The sequence below is a fragment of the Aquarana catesbeiana genome, linkage group LG06, assembly GCF_042186555.1.
Source record: "Aquarana catesbeiana isolate 2022-GZ linkage group LG06, ASM4218655v1, whole genome shotgun sequence".
Classification (NCBI taxonomy): domain Eukaryota; kingdom Metazoa; phylum Chordata; class Amphibia; order Anura; family Ranidae; genus Aquarana; species Aquarana catesbeiana.
Window position 1 is genome coordinate 8366365 of NC_133329.1, and position 17587 is coordinate 8383951.

The window sequence follows — 17587 nt, forward strand, 5'->3', positions numbered from 1 at the left end:
TGAAACCTCTCAGAGTTGAGTGCTTTGGGCTTCACAGAAAGCAGTCTATAGAATGCACATTTGTTGACCCACACAATATACACTGGTATGTGGAGACTAACAAGAAAAATCATTGAAGACCCAAATTGTAGAAGACTTTGTAGCTTGGAGTTAGAAGTTTGAATTTTTGTCATCGGCGGCCAGGAACTGAATAGACAGGAAATCAAGGAGCATTTATGAAATTGAAGGAGAGCCAGTTGAGGCAGGAACAGATATTAGGATGGATGGTATTGGTTCCAATCTGATTAATGATTTTTTTTTTCTTTCCTTGCTTTCAACAGCTGCAGCATCTTGTTCAGAATGTCATCTACACGCTCTGTGTGAGGAATATGCCGATTATGTGCAATGTGTCTGCAGGGACGGCTTTGTTGGAGACGGATTCAACTGTTCCGATATTGATGAGTGTGCCTATGTATGGACACACAACTGCTCCGCTGGCACATGCCAGAACACATTTGGCTCTTATACATGCCTCTGTCCAAGTGGTTTTATCTTCTCAGAAGGTTCCTGTGTACCCATCAGAGAGTGTGACGATCCTAGTCTGAACAGATGTCATCCCTTAGCACAATGCATTAATAAGCTTTCTGGATATTCCTGTGTGTGTCCCAATGGATACTACGGGGACGGGTTCCATTGTGAAATTGATGAGTGCCAGAGAGGTGCCTGTGGCTTTGGATTGGAGTGTACCAAGGCCCTTGGCTCCTATGCCTGCTCTGATCCTTGTGTAAGCCGCACTGTGCTCAATGAGCCCTGGAGAAGCACAAACAACACACTATCCTCCACCCCGAACTGTGATAGTTCCAAGAATGGATGGTATCAGTTTGTTGGTAGTGCAGGTATTCGTATGCCAGAAACCTGTGTACCCATAAATAGATGTAATACAGCCGCTCCAATGTGGATGAGTGGAACACATCCGGTCATGAAAGACGGCATCGTGAATCGCACGACTTGTGCCAATTGGAATGGAAACTGCAGCCTTTGGACATCAACCATCCAGGTTAAGGCTTGCCCCCTGGGATACCATGTGTACAAATTAATCGGAACTCCAGAGTCAAAGTGCACATTGTCCTATTGTACAGGTAAGTGATGAATTTCCCTTTTCTAGTTTAAAAAAAAAAGTCCTCCAGGCTGTGAAATATCTAGAGGTATCAAATCAAGATTTACTAGATGTGTGGAACTTTCTTGAATTCTCAAAGTGTTTTTATTGGCTTGAGGCCGGGTTCACATATTGTATATGTGAATTGAAATGCGGGTTCCCCCCCGCATCCAATTTGTATGACAGGCGAGTGTGACCGGCTCTCAGTGGAGCCGGTTCACACAGGTCTGGGGCGGCTGCGGAGCGGATTGCAAAAGTGTATGTTTGGGTTCGGTTCAGGTGCGAATTCAGGCAAAAATTCAGACCTAGTAGTTCAGAGCATAGTTATGTGAAATACAATAATCTAGGGCTTTACCTAAAAAAGCATTTCTGGTTATGCGGAGTGTCATCTTGTTTACTTAGAGCCCAGTTTAGGGCTAACAACGCATCCTCATGTTGAATGATGGTATAAAGTGATGCTACATCCGCAGTAACCAAAAACACTGGCTCCTCAACATTCAGTGAATGTTGAGGAGCCAGTGTTTTTTGGTTACTGCGGATGTAGCCTCTAGACCAGTGATGGCGAACCTTGGCACCCCCAGATGTTTTGGAACTACATTTTCCATGATGCTCATGCACTCTGCAGTGTAGTGGAGCAATATGGGAAACGTAGTTCTAAAACATCTGGAGTGCCAAGGTTCACCATCACTGATCTATAATATTGTATTTCACAGAACTATTTCTGGTACCAGGGTGTTTTTTTTTTCCGCCCAGCAACTTGGTGCTGCTATGGAAGCAAAATTTTCTCCCAGCATCGCCAACTTGTTTATGGCTGAATGGGAGGACAAATATATTTTTAATACCTGCCGAGATTATTTTTTTTTATCTTAGGTATATAGATGACCTAATATTCATTTGGGTAGGTCCTACAGATACTGTTGAGGAATTTCTCTATTACCTAAATAAGAATAATAGTAACATCAGATCAGTGATACTAGAATTCATTTTTTGGATGCCATTACTGAACGTAGGGTTGCACCAAGACTAGTATCGGTACTCGCGCAAATGCACCGATACCTGAAACCGATACTTTCAGGCTTGGTTCTTTGACCTGTCAGTGGGTCCCAGTGTTAAAGAAGTCTGGTAATTGGAGCTGTCAAAAAATAAATAAAATAAAAAACAGCCGGCAATGTTTATTACCAACATTGCTCAGCCCTAAAACACTAAAATAAAAAGAAAGATTGTTTCTTTTTGTATCTTTCTGTTTCTTCATCTGCAGATCAAAGGGATGAACAAATATTCCTCTGTTTAACCCCTTATTAACCCTTAATTTACTCTAATCAGCCTTAATTAACTCCCTATTCTCCTCCATTAAGATATATTGACACATTTTACATTGGAAAAAAGCGCTAAAATTAAAAAAAAAATCTATTAATTTCATCTGTAAATAACTTCCCAATGCTTTGTACCACTGCTGACAGCTGAAGTTGGGGTAGGTATCGGTAATTGGTATCAGCGAGTACTAAAAAAAAAGTGTCAGCACTCGTACTCATTATAAAAAAAATGGTATCGGTGTATCCCTAATTGAACGGTCAGGACACGGGCTGGACACAAAAGTCTATTTCAAGCCTGCAGATCAGAAAAACTATCTGTCTGTGAATAGCGGCCATCGCCTGATATGGATCAGAAATATTCCTAAGGGCCAAATAAGGATAGTTAAGCAGAATTGCAGCAAATATGAGGACTTTGTTTTACAATCTAGTACAGTATTTTAACCACATGCCGACCAGCGCACGACCATGTACGTCGGCGCAATGGCACGGCTGGGCAAATGGGCGTACAGGTATGTCCCCTTTAAATCGCGGCATTGTGGGCGCGCGTCCGCCGCGTATTCCGTGACTGTGCCTGTGGGTCCCGCGGACTTGACGTCTGCCGGGGGGCCGCGATCATGTCACAGAGCGGCAGAACGGGGAGATGCCTATGTAAACAAGGCATTTCCCTGTTCTGCCTAGCAACATGACAGGAATCTACTGCTCCCTGGTGATCTCTGTCATGTTCTAGTGAGCCCACCCCTCTCCACAGTTATAATCACACCCTAGGACACAATTAACCCCTTGATCGCACCCTGGTGTTTAACCCCTTCCCTGCCAGTGTCTCCATGACCGTGACCACAGGTCCCACGGACTCGATGTCCACCGGGTGCCCACGATCGTGTCACGGAGAAGAAGAACAGGGAGATGCCTATGTAAACAAAGCATTCACCATTCTGCCTAGTGACAGGACAGTGATCTACTGCTCTCTGTGATCGAGAGCAGTGATCACTGTCCTGTGTGTTCAAGCCCATCCCCCTCACAGTTAGAATCACTCCCTAGGACACACTTAACCCCTTGATCGCCCCCTAGTGTTTAACCCCTTCCCTGCCAGTGTCATTTACACAGTAATCAGTGCATTTTTATAGCACTGATCGCTGTATAAATGACAATTGTCCCAAAGTAGTGTCAAAAGTGTCTGATGTGTCCGCCATAACGTCGCAGTCATGATAAAAATCGCAGATCGCCGCCATTACTAATAAAAAAAAATAATAATAATAAAAATGCCTTAAATCTATCCCCTATTTTGTAGACGCTATAACTTTTGCGTAAACCAATCAATATATGCTTATTGCAATTTTTTTTTTTTTTACCAAAGATATGTAGAAGAATACATATCGGCCTAAAACGTGAAAGAAATTATTTTTTTATATATTTTTGGGGGATATTTATTAGAGCAAAAAGTACAAAATATTGCTTTTTTTTTCAAAAAAGTCGCTTTCTTTTTTTGTTTATAGCGCAAAAAATAAAAACTGCAGAGGTGATCAAATACCACCTATATTTGAGCTGTGAAATGCGATTCCTTGGAGTCAATGCCTTGCAGATTGGACCTTTTAGGAGTGATAATAACCCACAACAATGGGGATTTATTTCAGATTTTAACGGTCGGTATAGGGGGGTTGAGGAGACCTTTAAGAGACACTTGGGCCCTGTACTGCCTGATCGACCCAAGTTCATATATAGGAAAGCACCTGGTTTTGGTGATCGAGTAGTTAAAAAGATTTTAGATGCCCCTGGACAACAAAAAATACATATCGATAAAAAAAGTTTTTTTTTTTCTCCTGTAGAAATTGTATTGCTTGTAGAACAGTTAAAGTAAGCAACATTTTACCAACTAAGAAGGTAGATCTTTCGCAATAGATGAGTTTATCACGTGTAACACAACACATGTGGTATATCTGTTACGATGCCCGTGTGGCCTGTTTTTATATAGGAAGGACCAAAAGATTGCTTAGGATTCGTATTGCCGAACATCTCACTAATATTATGAACGGGTTTAACCATTTCCATACCGGGCCTATTCTGGCACTCCTCTCCTACATGTAAAAAAGTCATAATTTTTTTTGCTAAAAAATGACTCAGAACACCCAAACATTTTATATGTTTTTTTTTAGCAGACACCCTAGGGAATAAAATGGCGGTCATTGCAACTTTTTTATGTTGCACAGTATTTGCGCAACAATTTTTAGAAAAAAAAAAAAAAAAACAGTTTCATGAATAAAAAAAATAACAAAACAGTAAAGTTAACCGTTTTTTTGTATAATGTGAAAGATGATGTTACGCCGAGTAAATAGATACCCAACATGCCATGCTTTAAAATTGCATACACTCATGGAATGGCACCAAACTTCAGTACTTAAAAAATCTCCATAGGCGACGCTTTAAATTTTTTTTACAGGTTGCATGTTTAGAGTTACAGAGGAGGTCTAGTGCTAGAATTGTTGCACTCGCTCTAATGCACGCGGCAATACCTCACATGTGTGGTTTGAATGTTGTTTACATATGTGGGCGGGACTTATGTGTGAGTTTGCTTCTGTGCAGAGCACAAGGGGACAGGGGCGCTTTAAAAAATGTTTTTGTTTATTTTACTTTATTTTTTTTATTTTTACACTTTCTCTTTCATTTTTTTTATTTTGATCACCTTTATTCCTATTACAAGGGATGTAAACATCCCTTGTTATAGGAATGGTGCATGACACCTCTTTATGGAGAGATGTGGGGTCTATAGAAACGTTATGACATCACATCCAGGCCACCGGAAGTAAACAAAGCCCAGGACTTGGCAGAAGAAGGCTGGGATCGTGAATTTTATTTTATCTCAGCCTTTTCTGCCTAGAGAGATGTGGGGTCTTATAGACCCCACATAAAGAGGACCTGTTGCGCACCATTCCTATTACAAGGGATGTTTACATGTTTACATCCCTTGTAATAGGAACAAAAGTGATCAAAACTATTTGTTTTAAAGGGAAAGTGTAAAAATATTTTTTTTTTTTAATAAAATAAACAATAAAAAAAATGAAAGCGCCCCTCATGAGCTTGCACGCAGAAGCGAACGCATACATAGATCGCACCTGCATATGTCAACAACGTTCAAACCACACATGTGAGGTGTCACCGCGAACATTAGAGTGAGAGAAATTATTCTGGCACTAGACCTCCTGCGTAACTCTAAACCTGTAACCTGTAAACAAAGTTTAAATTGTTGCCTATGATTTTTTAGTACTGAAGATTGGCGCCATACCACAATTGTGTGCAGTTTTTTAAAGTGTTGCATGTTGGGTATCTATTTACTCAGCGTATCATCATCTGTCACATTATACAAAAAAATTTGTCTAACTTTACTGTTTTTTTTTTATTCACGAAAGTGGTATTTTTTTCCCAAAAAATCGTGTTTGAAAAATTGCTGCGCGAATACCGTGTGACAAAAAAATTGCAACGATCATCGGGGTCTGTGCTAAAAAAAAATTATATATATATATATATATAAAAAATGTTAGGGGGTTCTGAGTAAATTTCTAGCAAAAAAAAAAAATGATGATTTTTACATGTAGGAGTGGAGTCTTGGAATTTGCCCGGTGGTTAGGTGGTTAAAAGAATTAAAAATAGAGGCTCCTCCTACTCCATCAGGTCATGGACTCCATGAAAGGTTAGGATGGGGGTGAAGACCCCATTAGAGGGAACCCTGAAAGATTTTAGCTGCAAGGAGGTCATTTATTTCCCCAGATGTCAAATTAACCTAATTATACATTTGGGGTGGATTGATCATGTAAGATTTAACCCTAGGAATATTTATTCTGTTTCATTTATGCAGCAGAGATATGTTACACATTTTTTACTCATATGGTATGTATTTTATGGTTGTATCACTAAGCAATGGTGATTTTTTTTCCTGTTCCCTGGTAGAGCCACTTGCAGTTCAAGAAGTCTGCGCAGCAGACGAGGAATGGAAGTCGGGGGACAAAGGTGACAGATGTTACTGCAAGGATCAATTTAAAGTTTCCAGTACGTATATCGGAATTTGAAGTGCATCTCACTGTTCCTACAGTTCTAGTCATGGAATAAATATTGAAATGTATTTACCTAAATCCTCACCTCCTAGGATCATAGTATATCTTGTGTGCCGTGTTTCCTCATGAAGAACCTTGATGAGGGCACCATCTCGAAATTAGGATTCCTTCTGCTCAACAATGGCTTTCCTGTTTCTATGACCGTGTTGAGGTTGTTGTACAGGAACCATTGTGCTATCATGCAGCCAGTGCCGAGACAAGGTCATTTAGAGCCCAGGGCGAACGAGCCAAACTGCGCTCCCCCCCAAAAAAAACTATGTGTTGACAAAATATCCCCCCCCCCAAAAAATTGAGCGCTAACCTTCATGGTTACCCCCTAAGCAGAAGTTCCCCCTCCTCCTAGGCCAAATCCACTCCCCTGCTGAAATTGCTCCTCTAAACACAAATCTTTGCCGCCCCCCAGCTCAAATCCTCTCTCTACAAATTCCCCCCAAAAAAACACTCCTCTTAGCAAAAATCCTTTACCCCTGAAATCTCCCCTTCAAGTACACCCCCCCCACTCCAAATCTCCCCTCCCACCACAAGTTCCCCCCCTCATCCTAGCACAAATACCCTCCAATCATCCTTAATAGCACAAATCCCCCACCCAAAAAAATGTCCCCTCCTAGCACAAATCCCCTCGACCACATCACCTGTTCTAGCACAAATCATCTTTCCCCAAACGCCCTCCCAATACAAATCCCCCCAAATCACTGTTCGTTGCACTCCCCCCCCCCCCCAAATTTCTCTCCTAGTACAATTCTTACTCCCTGCTGCCCTCAAAATCCCCCCACACAACTCCAATCCCCCTCTCTTCCAATCTCCTCATGGTGCCCCCATACCCCCCATGATACCACAGCACCCCTCCTGCCCACCCCTTGTCCTGGCCCCGCATGCAGCACACTAAACATAAGAAAACCCATACAGTGCCTGGTCTACTTGTGCAATCAGAGACAGGATTACTTCCCAAATTGGAAAAACAGAAACAGAGTGTGCACCGACCTTGTGCATTTCCTTTATAAATCCTTTTATTGAAGAAATGAAACAAGTGTGCACTCACAAACAACATATGATATCAAGTCCATCAATATCCACAGTGATCCACTGCTCCAATCCCAGCATGGGGAAGATGCACCAAATATCGGGCATGTTTTGAGGTGGGTCCCCTCTTCCTCAGTGCTCTTCCCCAGTCCTTAGGGGGCTGCATGGTGTTGTTTAGCTTCATACTATTGAAGATCTAAGGTCCATCACTGCCGGAACACCCACCTTAAGCGCAGGAGATTGTTTGTTTTGTTTGTCTTTACAAAGTTCTCTGACTTGACAGTCCGCATGTGACCTGTACCATGGCATGAGCCATATGAATACAAGGAAGTCTAAAAGTGATATCAAAGGCTTTCTTATAAAAAAAACACAAACAAACAAGCTCACAAACTACATACTCGGCTGCTCTGTGTAGTGGTTTTGCACAGAGCAGCATTAATCCTGCTCTTCTTGGGTCCCTCACCGCTGCTCTTGGGCCCTCCTTCCTGCCCCCAGAGCAAGCATCTTACAATAGAAGCAACCTTCAGGCTCGTTCCTGAGGTGTGGCTCTGTGTGTCCATTCATACACACAGCTATGGCTCAGCCCCGCTCCCTCTCTCTTCTCAATGGCTCACTGGCTGTGATTGACAGCAGCGGGAGCCAATGGCTTCTGCTGCCATCTCAGCCAATGAGGAAAAGGAAGAGACCCTGGAAACCCAAGGCTCTCGAGCACATCGCTGGATTTTGATGGGGCTCAGGTAAGTTTTGGGGAGGCAGCTGCACACAGAAGTTTTTTTTTTTACCTTCCCGCAAGGCATGAAGGTAAAAAAAACTTGAGCCTTTAGAATCAACCTAACTATAAAAAAAGTTATAGATGGACTTTTTTCTCACTTAACTCCTCTAATACCAATAGAGGAAAATTGGTAGAGACAAATTAGATTTACTCAAATAAATCTCAAAGTGTGTTTAGGCACCTCTGGGTTAGGCAGACCCCACATGCTCATTGAGTTGTGTTTAAAGCATGCGCTGTACATGCATTTTGGGGAATATTTCATTCATTTATAAAGTCCTCCATCAATTAGAAAACAAGACACCTGACCCCTCAGCATCCCATAAATGCATACATGTGAATACACACGCATGGTGTTGTGGATCGTTGGCAAAAAAATGGCTCAGGATTTTGTTTTTTATCATGTGTGGAAGCTTGTTGATGGCCGATAAGAAATGAAAGGGCATAGGCCACACAAGACAACCATCAAAGCCCCAAAATCTGCATGTAAATGGCCCATTACACTCGGATAGCAGACTATTAGCTTTCATCTAAGCACAGGCACACTTTAAAAACCTACTGAGTATGTAACTCATTGACAGTCCCCCAATGTATCAATGTACCCAGAATCAATTTTTACATTTAGAGAGGATTGGTCTCTACGTACTTCTTCCATTACATTGAACATATCCAAGTATTATTTGTGTTGTCTAAATTTTTGGAACATGGAATGGGACCTCTGAACATTGATGTGATATCTGAACATGTTGTGTGTCAAGGTATGTCAGACGTCCGTCCTAAGCTGACCTGTGGACTGGACGAGATGAGGGCCTCCTTCCAGAAGTGTCAGATGAAGGAGTTGGACACCTATTTCGGTCGGGAGAATGTAAAGGACGGCGGCTGCTTTAGCTTTGAGGACAACAGCGTTACAAATACATTTTCAGTTCTGGCCGCTCTACAAGTTAGAGGATGTGGAGTCCAGTCCTATGTAAGTACCATTATTAATATTATTTCTACACTAGGCTCACCCCTACAACTGTGCAAAACATCTCTGCTCATATAAAAGAGTAACGTCCCAAAATTGTGAGACTTCACCCCCATGTGTTCCACCCTCTGACCATCCCATCTTTATAGACAGATATCATACCCGGGCAAAAGGGTGGCTCTATTTTTTTTATGCATTTCACATAGTTACATAGTAGGTGAGGTCAAAAAATGACACAAGTCCATCAAGTCCTCCAACCTATGTGTGTGATTATATGTCAGTATCACATTGTATATCCCTTGTATGTTGCGGTCGTTCTTGTGCTTATCTAAAAGTTTCTTGAAACTATCGATGCCCCCCCCGCTGAGGCCACCATCTGTGGAAGGGAATTCCACATCCTTGCCGCTCTTATGCCGCGTACACACGATTGGGATTTTGGTCGGAAAAGATATGACGGCTTTTCCGACAGGATTCCGCCCAAGCTTTCCTTACATACACACGGTCACACTGGAAGTTCGCTGAATTTTCGACCGTCAAGAAAGCGGTGACGTACAACACTATGACAAGCTGAGAAAATGAAGTTCAATGCTTCCGAGCATGCGTCGAATTGTTTCCGAGCACGAGGAGTAGGAATTCCGAGTAGGAATTTTGCGCGTCGGAATTGCTACAGATGATTCTATTTTCGGGTAGGAACTTTTTCCGACCAAAAAATTGAGAACATGCTCCCAATCTTTTGCTGGCTGGAATTAGGCCAGCAAAAGTCCGATGGAGCATACACACGGACGCATTTTCCCACCAAAAGCTCTCATCGGTCTTTTGCTGGCCGAATTTCCGATCATGTGTACGCCGCATAACAGTAAAGAACCCTCTACGTAGTTTAAGGTTAAACCTCTTTGCTTCTAATTTTAATGAGTAACCACAAGTCTTGTTAAACTCCCTTCCGCAAAAAAGTTTTCTCCCTATTGTGGGGTCACCAGTACGGTATTTGTATATTGAAATCATATCCCCTCTCAAGCGACTCTTCTCCAGAGAGAGTAAGTTCAGAGCTCACAACCTTTCCTCATAACTAATATCCTCCAGACCCTTTATTAGCTTTGTTGCCCTTCTTTGTACTCGCTCCATTTCCAGTACATCCTTCCTGAGGACTGGTGCCCAGAACTGAACAGCATACTCCAGGTGCGGCCGGACCAGAGTCTTGTAGAGCGGGAAAATTATTGTTTTATCTCTGGCGTTGATCCCCTTTTTAATGCATGAATCACCAAGGCACAGGTTGTTAAAATATAATATAATACGGAAATATACATTTATGTAACTTTTTCTATAGCAAAATGGAAGCCATGTCACATATCGGAGCACGTTTGTCATTGAGTTGCACAATGGGATAATCATGAGGAATGACACCTTGACCGTAACCCTGTCCTGTGTCTATGAGCTGGATATGATTACAAGTCTGAATCTAGCCCTGCGACCTATAATCAGGTAAGGAAGATGTTTTTGATAGGGTGGTTGCTCTAGTTGGGGAAATCAGAGCTCCTTCTACTACATGGTTACATTATTAGTGCTACATTATTAGTGCTAAGGCAATGGTCACATGGTCTTTTGATTGACTTATTTAACCGTTTGCTGACCAGCTGCCGCAGTTGTACTGTGGCAGAATGGCACAGGCAGCCGAATCGCCTTATGTTACGTCAATTCCTAAGGTGGCCACTAGGGGCGCACGCCCACAGCTTGCCCTCGGAGCCGATGCGAGTGCCCGGCGGTCTCGATGACCGCCGGGCTCCCGCGATCGCTCCTAACACAGCAAGAACCGGGATCTCTGTGTGTAAACACACCGTTTCCGGTTCTCTGAGGGAAGAAGTGACAGATCGTCTGTTCATACAGAGTATGAACAGCGATCTGTCATCTGCCCTAGTCAGTCCCCTCCCCCCTTTAGTTAGAACACACACTAGGGAACACATATAACCCCTTGATCGCCCCTTAAATCGCCCCTTAAAAGCAAAAAGTACAATATATTATGTTTTTCAAAATTGTTGATTTTTTTTGTTTATAGCGCAAAAAATAAAAACCGCAGAGGTGATCAAATACCACCAAAAGAAAGCTCTATTTGTGGGAAAAAAAGGATGTCAATTTTGTTTGGGTACAACGTCGCACGACCGCGCAATTGTCAGTTAAAGCGACGCAGTGCCGAATCGCAAAAAGTGCACTGGTCAGGAAGGGGGTAAAATCTTCCAGGGCAGAAGTGGTTAAAGGAGAAGTAAACCCAAAGCTCATTTGGCTGTGCTACTCTTGAACCGGTGTGTAGTTCATTTGGCACGTTTTCAGCCAGCAGCTGACGTTACAGAGGTGGTCCAGGCTGGGGAAAGATCATGACCTTAGGGTCGAGATTCACCCAAGAAGCCTGAACTGACTCTTGGCTCAGCCACTCAGTGAGCCACTGACAGTCACGGCTCTTTGCTCAGAGTGGCGGGGCTATCAGCTATCAGTGGTGTTTGATCGCTCAGTTCGCAGCCTTAGAGATGCCCGGATTGATGCTGCATCCACCTAGCTAAGAATAATATAAAAAACATATTTCTCTTTTAAGGTTAACCACTAGGCGACCAGCTCACGCAGATATACTGCAGCGGGTCGGCTCTCCTGCGGGAATCAACGTACCTGTACGTCAGTCCATGCAAGGAGGATAGCGGGTGCACACGCCCGCCGTGTATGCCGTGGACCCATGGACTCGAGGTCCGTCGGCGACCCGCAAACGCAGTGAGGAGAGGTAGAACTGGGAACTGCCTATGTAAACAAGGCAATTTCCCATTCTGCCTAGTGACATGACAGAGATCTACTATTCCCAGTGATCGGGAACAGCGATCTCTGTCATATCCCTGGCAGCCCACTCCCCCTACAGTTAGAACACACCCAGAGAACACACTTGATCGCCCACCTAAGTGTTAACCCCTTCCATGCCAGTGTCATTTACACATTGATCAGTGCATAGCACCGATCAATGTAATAATGTCACTGGTCCCCAAAAAGTATAATTTGGGTCAGATTTGTCCTCCGCAATGTCGCAGGGTCACTGCCCTTAACAGTAAAAACAATAATAAAAAAAGTCCCTAAATATATCCCATAGTTTGTAGACGCGATAAATTTTGCGCAAACCAATCAATATACACCTCTTGCGATTTTTTTTTTTACCAAAAATATGTAGAAGAATACATATCGACCTAAACTGATGAATACATTTGTTTTTTTCATTGGAGGATATGTATTATAGAAAAAAGTTTAAAATTGTTGTTTATAGCACAAAAAAACGCAGAGGTGATCAAATACCACCAAAAGAAAACTCTATTTGTGGGAAAAAAGGAAATAAATTTTGTTTGGGTACAGCGTCGCACAACCGCGCAATTGTCAGTTAAAGCGACGCAGTGCCAAATTGCAAAAAATGCTCTGGTCATTAAGGGGGCAAATCCTTCCGGGGCTAAAGTGGTTAAAGTGGTTGTAAAGGCACAAGGTTTTGCATTTTACAAATGTAGGTAAAAAAAGCTTCTGTGTGCAGCGGCCCCCCCAAGCCCCCATATTACTTACCTGAGCCCCCTTTCAACCCAGCAATGTCCATGAGAGCCTTGCCTCTCTGGGGACTCGCACTCTTGATTGGCTTTTGGCAGCACCGGGGTGGGTGGGTGCCCGACATGACTGGAAAATGCCTATACCTTCTGTGATGTATTTCTTTGCATGGAGTCATGTCGGGTTTTCCCTTTTGCATTTTTAATTCACCCGTGTTGATTAATCATGTGACCTTGTTATATACTATTTAAGTGTTACTTATTCTGTTTTTTTTATCAGCCATGACTAAGGACTAATGTACGAAACGCGTAGGCTGTTTTACAGCATTGTACATGTTTACTTAATTACGAAATACTATTTTGGATGTCAACCTGAGTGGCGACCACCCCCTTCCATACTCACATACTGCACATTCACTCTGAACATATCATTTCTTGTAGACTTGGTCGTACTGAAAAGATCTATTTTGAACATTGCAACATGAGTTTGCTTTTCTTTATAAGAAAAACTCGCTTTTTTACCCAATTCAACAGAATTATTTCTTTTTCTGTTTCAATTTAATGTTCTTTGTATATGTGGTTATCTTAAAACCACAAAAAAATAACTATAAGTGATTTCCAACTCTCACAGCTCGATAAATATCACAGTTGGAGGGACGGGACAATTCAAGGCCTCCATGGTTCTGTATAAAGACAGCAGCTACACAACTCCATATGAAGGGTCAGAGGTCTCCTTGTCTTCTAAGACCATGTTGTATATTGGAGCCTTCATTCAGGGTGGAGACACATCGCAGTACGTTCTGGTGATGAGGAACTGCTACGCCACCCCAACACAAGCTGCCAACGACACGGTGAATTACTACATCATCAAAGACAGGTAAACTTGGATGTATCAGATACAAAGCCAGATACTCATTCCCTTCCCCATAACCAGGAAAACACAAGGGGGGCACCACTAAGTGCTGAATTAAAATACACCTTTAAGAAAAAAGGCAATTGAACACTCACATTTCATAGTATGCAATACACTTATTAGTAGACTAGATGGGTGTAAAAGCCGATCCGCCCAGAAAGTCAGTCCTAAGCTGCAGCCAGCGATGAAGAGAGAACCAGGAAGACGCTGTATGCCAATCCCGGAAGTCAACAGATGCACCATGGAGCATAGAACCCAAAGTAACGTCATGGGGGGGCATGTAACCATGGTAACGCATTTCAAAGCTTTTCTGGCTTCTTTGTCAAAATCAATGATGACAAAAAAGCCAGAAAAGCTTTGAAACACGTTACCATGGTTACAGGCACTCCCATGTGATGTAACATCCAGTTATATGCTCCATGGTGGCTCAGTTGATTGGCATATGCTCCATGGTGGCTTCTGGGATTGGCATTCAGCATTAAGACTGACCTTCTGGGCAGATCAGCTTTTACACTGGTCAATGAATTGCATAATATGAAATGTTAGTGTTCCGTTGGCTGCTTTTATTAAAGGTGTATTTTAATGCTGCACTTAGTGGCGTCCCCTTGTGTTTTTCTAGTTGGAGCTGCCTGAATAAGTGGTTACTGATGGAATACACAAACCCCTAAGGACTTTCCCTGGAGTAGTTGACCTTAGGGGACCGTTGTTCACCTCCTTCTACCTCTTATATATATCTTGTCTCTTTTTAATTGTTACGTTCTATTAAAGGGAACATTTAGTGTATATTCAGCTCGGTATTACATCTCTTTACTGCACCATATACTTCGGTTGCTTGCTTTATCTATAATCAGACACACTATTACATTGAGAGTAATAGATGTGGGCTCCATGGACCAGCACCAATATGACATGAATACCTTCCACCAGTATGACATGAATACTTTACGCCAGTATGACATGAATACTTTACGCCAGTATGACATGAATACTTTACACCAGTATGACATGACTACTTTCCACCAGTATGACATGAATACTTTACGCCAGTATGACATGACTACTTTCCACCAGTATGACATGAATACTTTACGCCAGTATGACATGAATACTTTCAACCAGTATGACATGAATACTTTCCACTAGTATGACATGACTACTTTCTACCAGTATGACATGAATACTTTCCACCAGTATGACATGACTACTTTCTACCAGTATGACATGAATACTTTCCACTAGTATGACATGACTACTTTCCACCAGTATGACATGAATACTTTCCACTAGTATGACATGACTACTTTCTACCAGTATGACATGAATACTTTCCACTAGTATGACATGAATACTTTCCACCAGTATGACATGAATACTTTCCACTAGTATGACATGACTACTTTCTACCAGTATGACATGACTACTTTCCACCAGTATGACATGACTACTTTCCACCAGTTTGACACGGATACTTTCCACCAGTATGACATGAATCTTTAACTGGCTAAGGGGTGCACCTTGTTACCAAAATATGTTGGGTTAATTCTTCCTTTCTGTATATAATAATAATATTTATGTATTTGTAAAATATAGATAGGTTTAAATTGTAGGTTGCCCTAGACAGCTTTTTTGAAGCCTACCATTTATGAATCCAAGAATGTCTTCAGACCTCCTTGCTCATTCTTGCTCTAGTAATGTTTCTACGGGTATCTTCTCTTTCTAAAGCATTATCTATAATATGGTATATACTATATTATAGTATATACCAGTCTTTTTCAACCAGGGAGCCCTGGCACCCTGGGGTGCCTTTGGGTTGCTTCAGGTGTGCCCTGGCACAATGCCTAAAAAGTGTCCAAAAATTGTGTACAACCCGGCGGAGGGATTAAGGCTGCATTCTAGTTACACAAAGTCACAGGTTTTCATTGTGCACCATTACAAGCTTCTAGCTGCTGGTGTCCCAACAACCTATGATGTCATTGGTTGATAAGGGGGGAGGTGGACCTCTGCATAGCATCTTTGTTTGCCCCCCTCCCCTGCCCCTTAGCTGAGTGTGAGAGATAGAAATTGAGGGAGAAGAGAAACATTGGAATACCAGTCAGTACCAGTTTGCAAATGTGTGTTTGCTTGGGAAGAATGAACCACCTCTAACATTGGGTGTCCTACGTGAGTGGATGGTGCCACATTATGTAAAAGTATTAGTTTAGTTATTTACATTGGGGTGCCATGAGATTGTGTATCATTTTAAAGGGTGCCTTGACTGAAAAAAGGTTGAAAAACACTGCTGTATACAGTATGCAGACTCCAATGGGGAATATTGGATACCTTGTGATGGTCATAGCAGATGAAAAAGTCTGAGGATATTTCAGTTTAGAGGTCGCTCCCCCAAGAAAGCTGGTAAACGCTTGACCTCACCCACATCTACCCAACACTAAAACATATATATATATATTTTTTTTAATTTGATGAATAAAGTTCTATCATAAGCAAAGTGCATAAAATGTATAATACTTTAAGGCTTTTCTTCTCTTTTCTCCCTCAGCTGTCCCAACAAGCAAGATGACACCATAAACGTTCTAGAGAACGGTGTCTCCAGACAGGGACGGGTATCTGTCCAGATGTTTAAATTTGTGGGAGATTATGACCTTGTGTACCTTCATTGTGCTGTGAGCCTGTGCGAAGTCAAATCTGGATCCTGCCAACCGGTGAGTAGATTTCCATATAAAGATTGAGATTGGGTGGAGACAGGGCTGGTCTTGTTGAAATATTGCCTCAGGGGACACCCTTCACCGGAGGCATTATCCAAGTTGAAAAGATATAAAGCAGTTTCATTAAAGTGGATGTAAAGTCCCGTTTTTTTTTCTTCTTTTAAATATTAAACATGTTATACTTACCACCTCTGCGCAGTTGGTTTTGCACAGAGCAGCCTCCACTTCTTGGGTTTCTCTTTGGCTCTCCTGGCCCCTCCCTCCTATCGAGTGCCCCCCCACAGCAAGCAGCTTCCTATGGGGACACCCGAGCCGAGCTGCAGTTCCCTGTGTCCATTCAGACACGGAGCTGCCGTTCTGCCCCGCCCCCTCTCTCTCCTGATTGGCCAGCTGACTTTTATTGACAGCTGCTGCTGCTGTGTTTCAGCCAATCAGGAGGAGAGTCCTGGATGGCTAAGACACTCGTGGACATCACTGAAGAGAGAGGGGGCTCAGGTAAGTATTGGGGGGTGCTGGGGAGGCTGCTACCCACAAAAGGTATTTATCTTATGCATAGAATGCATCTCCTGCCTTTACAACTCCTTTAAGAGTCATTCCAACCCAACGTGATTGAAGATTTTCTTTTATTATGAAAATGATAATGTAACATTGTACCTTCTCTATCCAATCATATCAGATTTTTCTTTTATATGAACCTCTGTGAATAGCTCCTCCAAAATGATGTGATAATGTTATATAGACGATATTTATTATAAGCGTCTCTTCTCTAAATGTCTGTGTTCGGTTCCAGTCCTGTACTTCAAGAAGAAGTCAAAGAACCGAGTTGGACTCCCACAATCTCAGAATTGGACCAATCATCCGCTCAGGTACACTTGTGCATGGATAAGAACATTTTCCTCTCATTACAATAATATATCTGGAGTTTTTTTGTTTGTTTGTCAATTAGAGTTAAAGTGATAATAGAAAATTGGCTTAAACCCCCCCCCAAAAAAACAAAAAAACAAAAAACAAATATGTAATACTTACCTGCTCTGTGAAATGGTTTTCCACAGTCCCGATCCTCCTCTTCTTTGGTCCCCTGCTGGTGTTCCAGACCCCTTCCTCCTTCCTATAGGTG

At 42.3% G+C, this 17587-nt stretch overlaps 1 protein-coding gene across 1 annotated transcript in view; it reads left to right on the forward strand.

Annotated features, from left to right (window-relative positions):
* LOC141147837 (uromodulin-like) overlaps positions 1-17356 on the forward strand; it is a 42887-nt gene extending 25531 nt beyond the window's left edge. The window contains exons 9-15 of the mRNA XM_073635001.1: positions 321-1118; positions 6388-6486; positions 9099-9307; positions 10629-10783; positions 13487-13732; positions 16305-16467; positions 17261-17356. Of these exons, the coding sequence (XP_073491102.1) occupies positions 321-1118; positions 6388-6486; positions 9099-9307; positions 10629-10783; positions 13487-13732; positions 16305-16467; positions 17261-17356 (1766 nt within the window). The remainder of the gene's footprint in view (positions 1-320; positions 1119-6387; positions 6487-9098; positions 9308-10628; positions 10784-13486; positions 13733-16304; positions 16468-17260) is intronic.
* Positions 17357-17587: the final 231 nt, after the last annotated feature.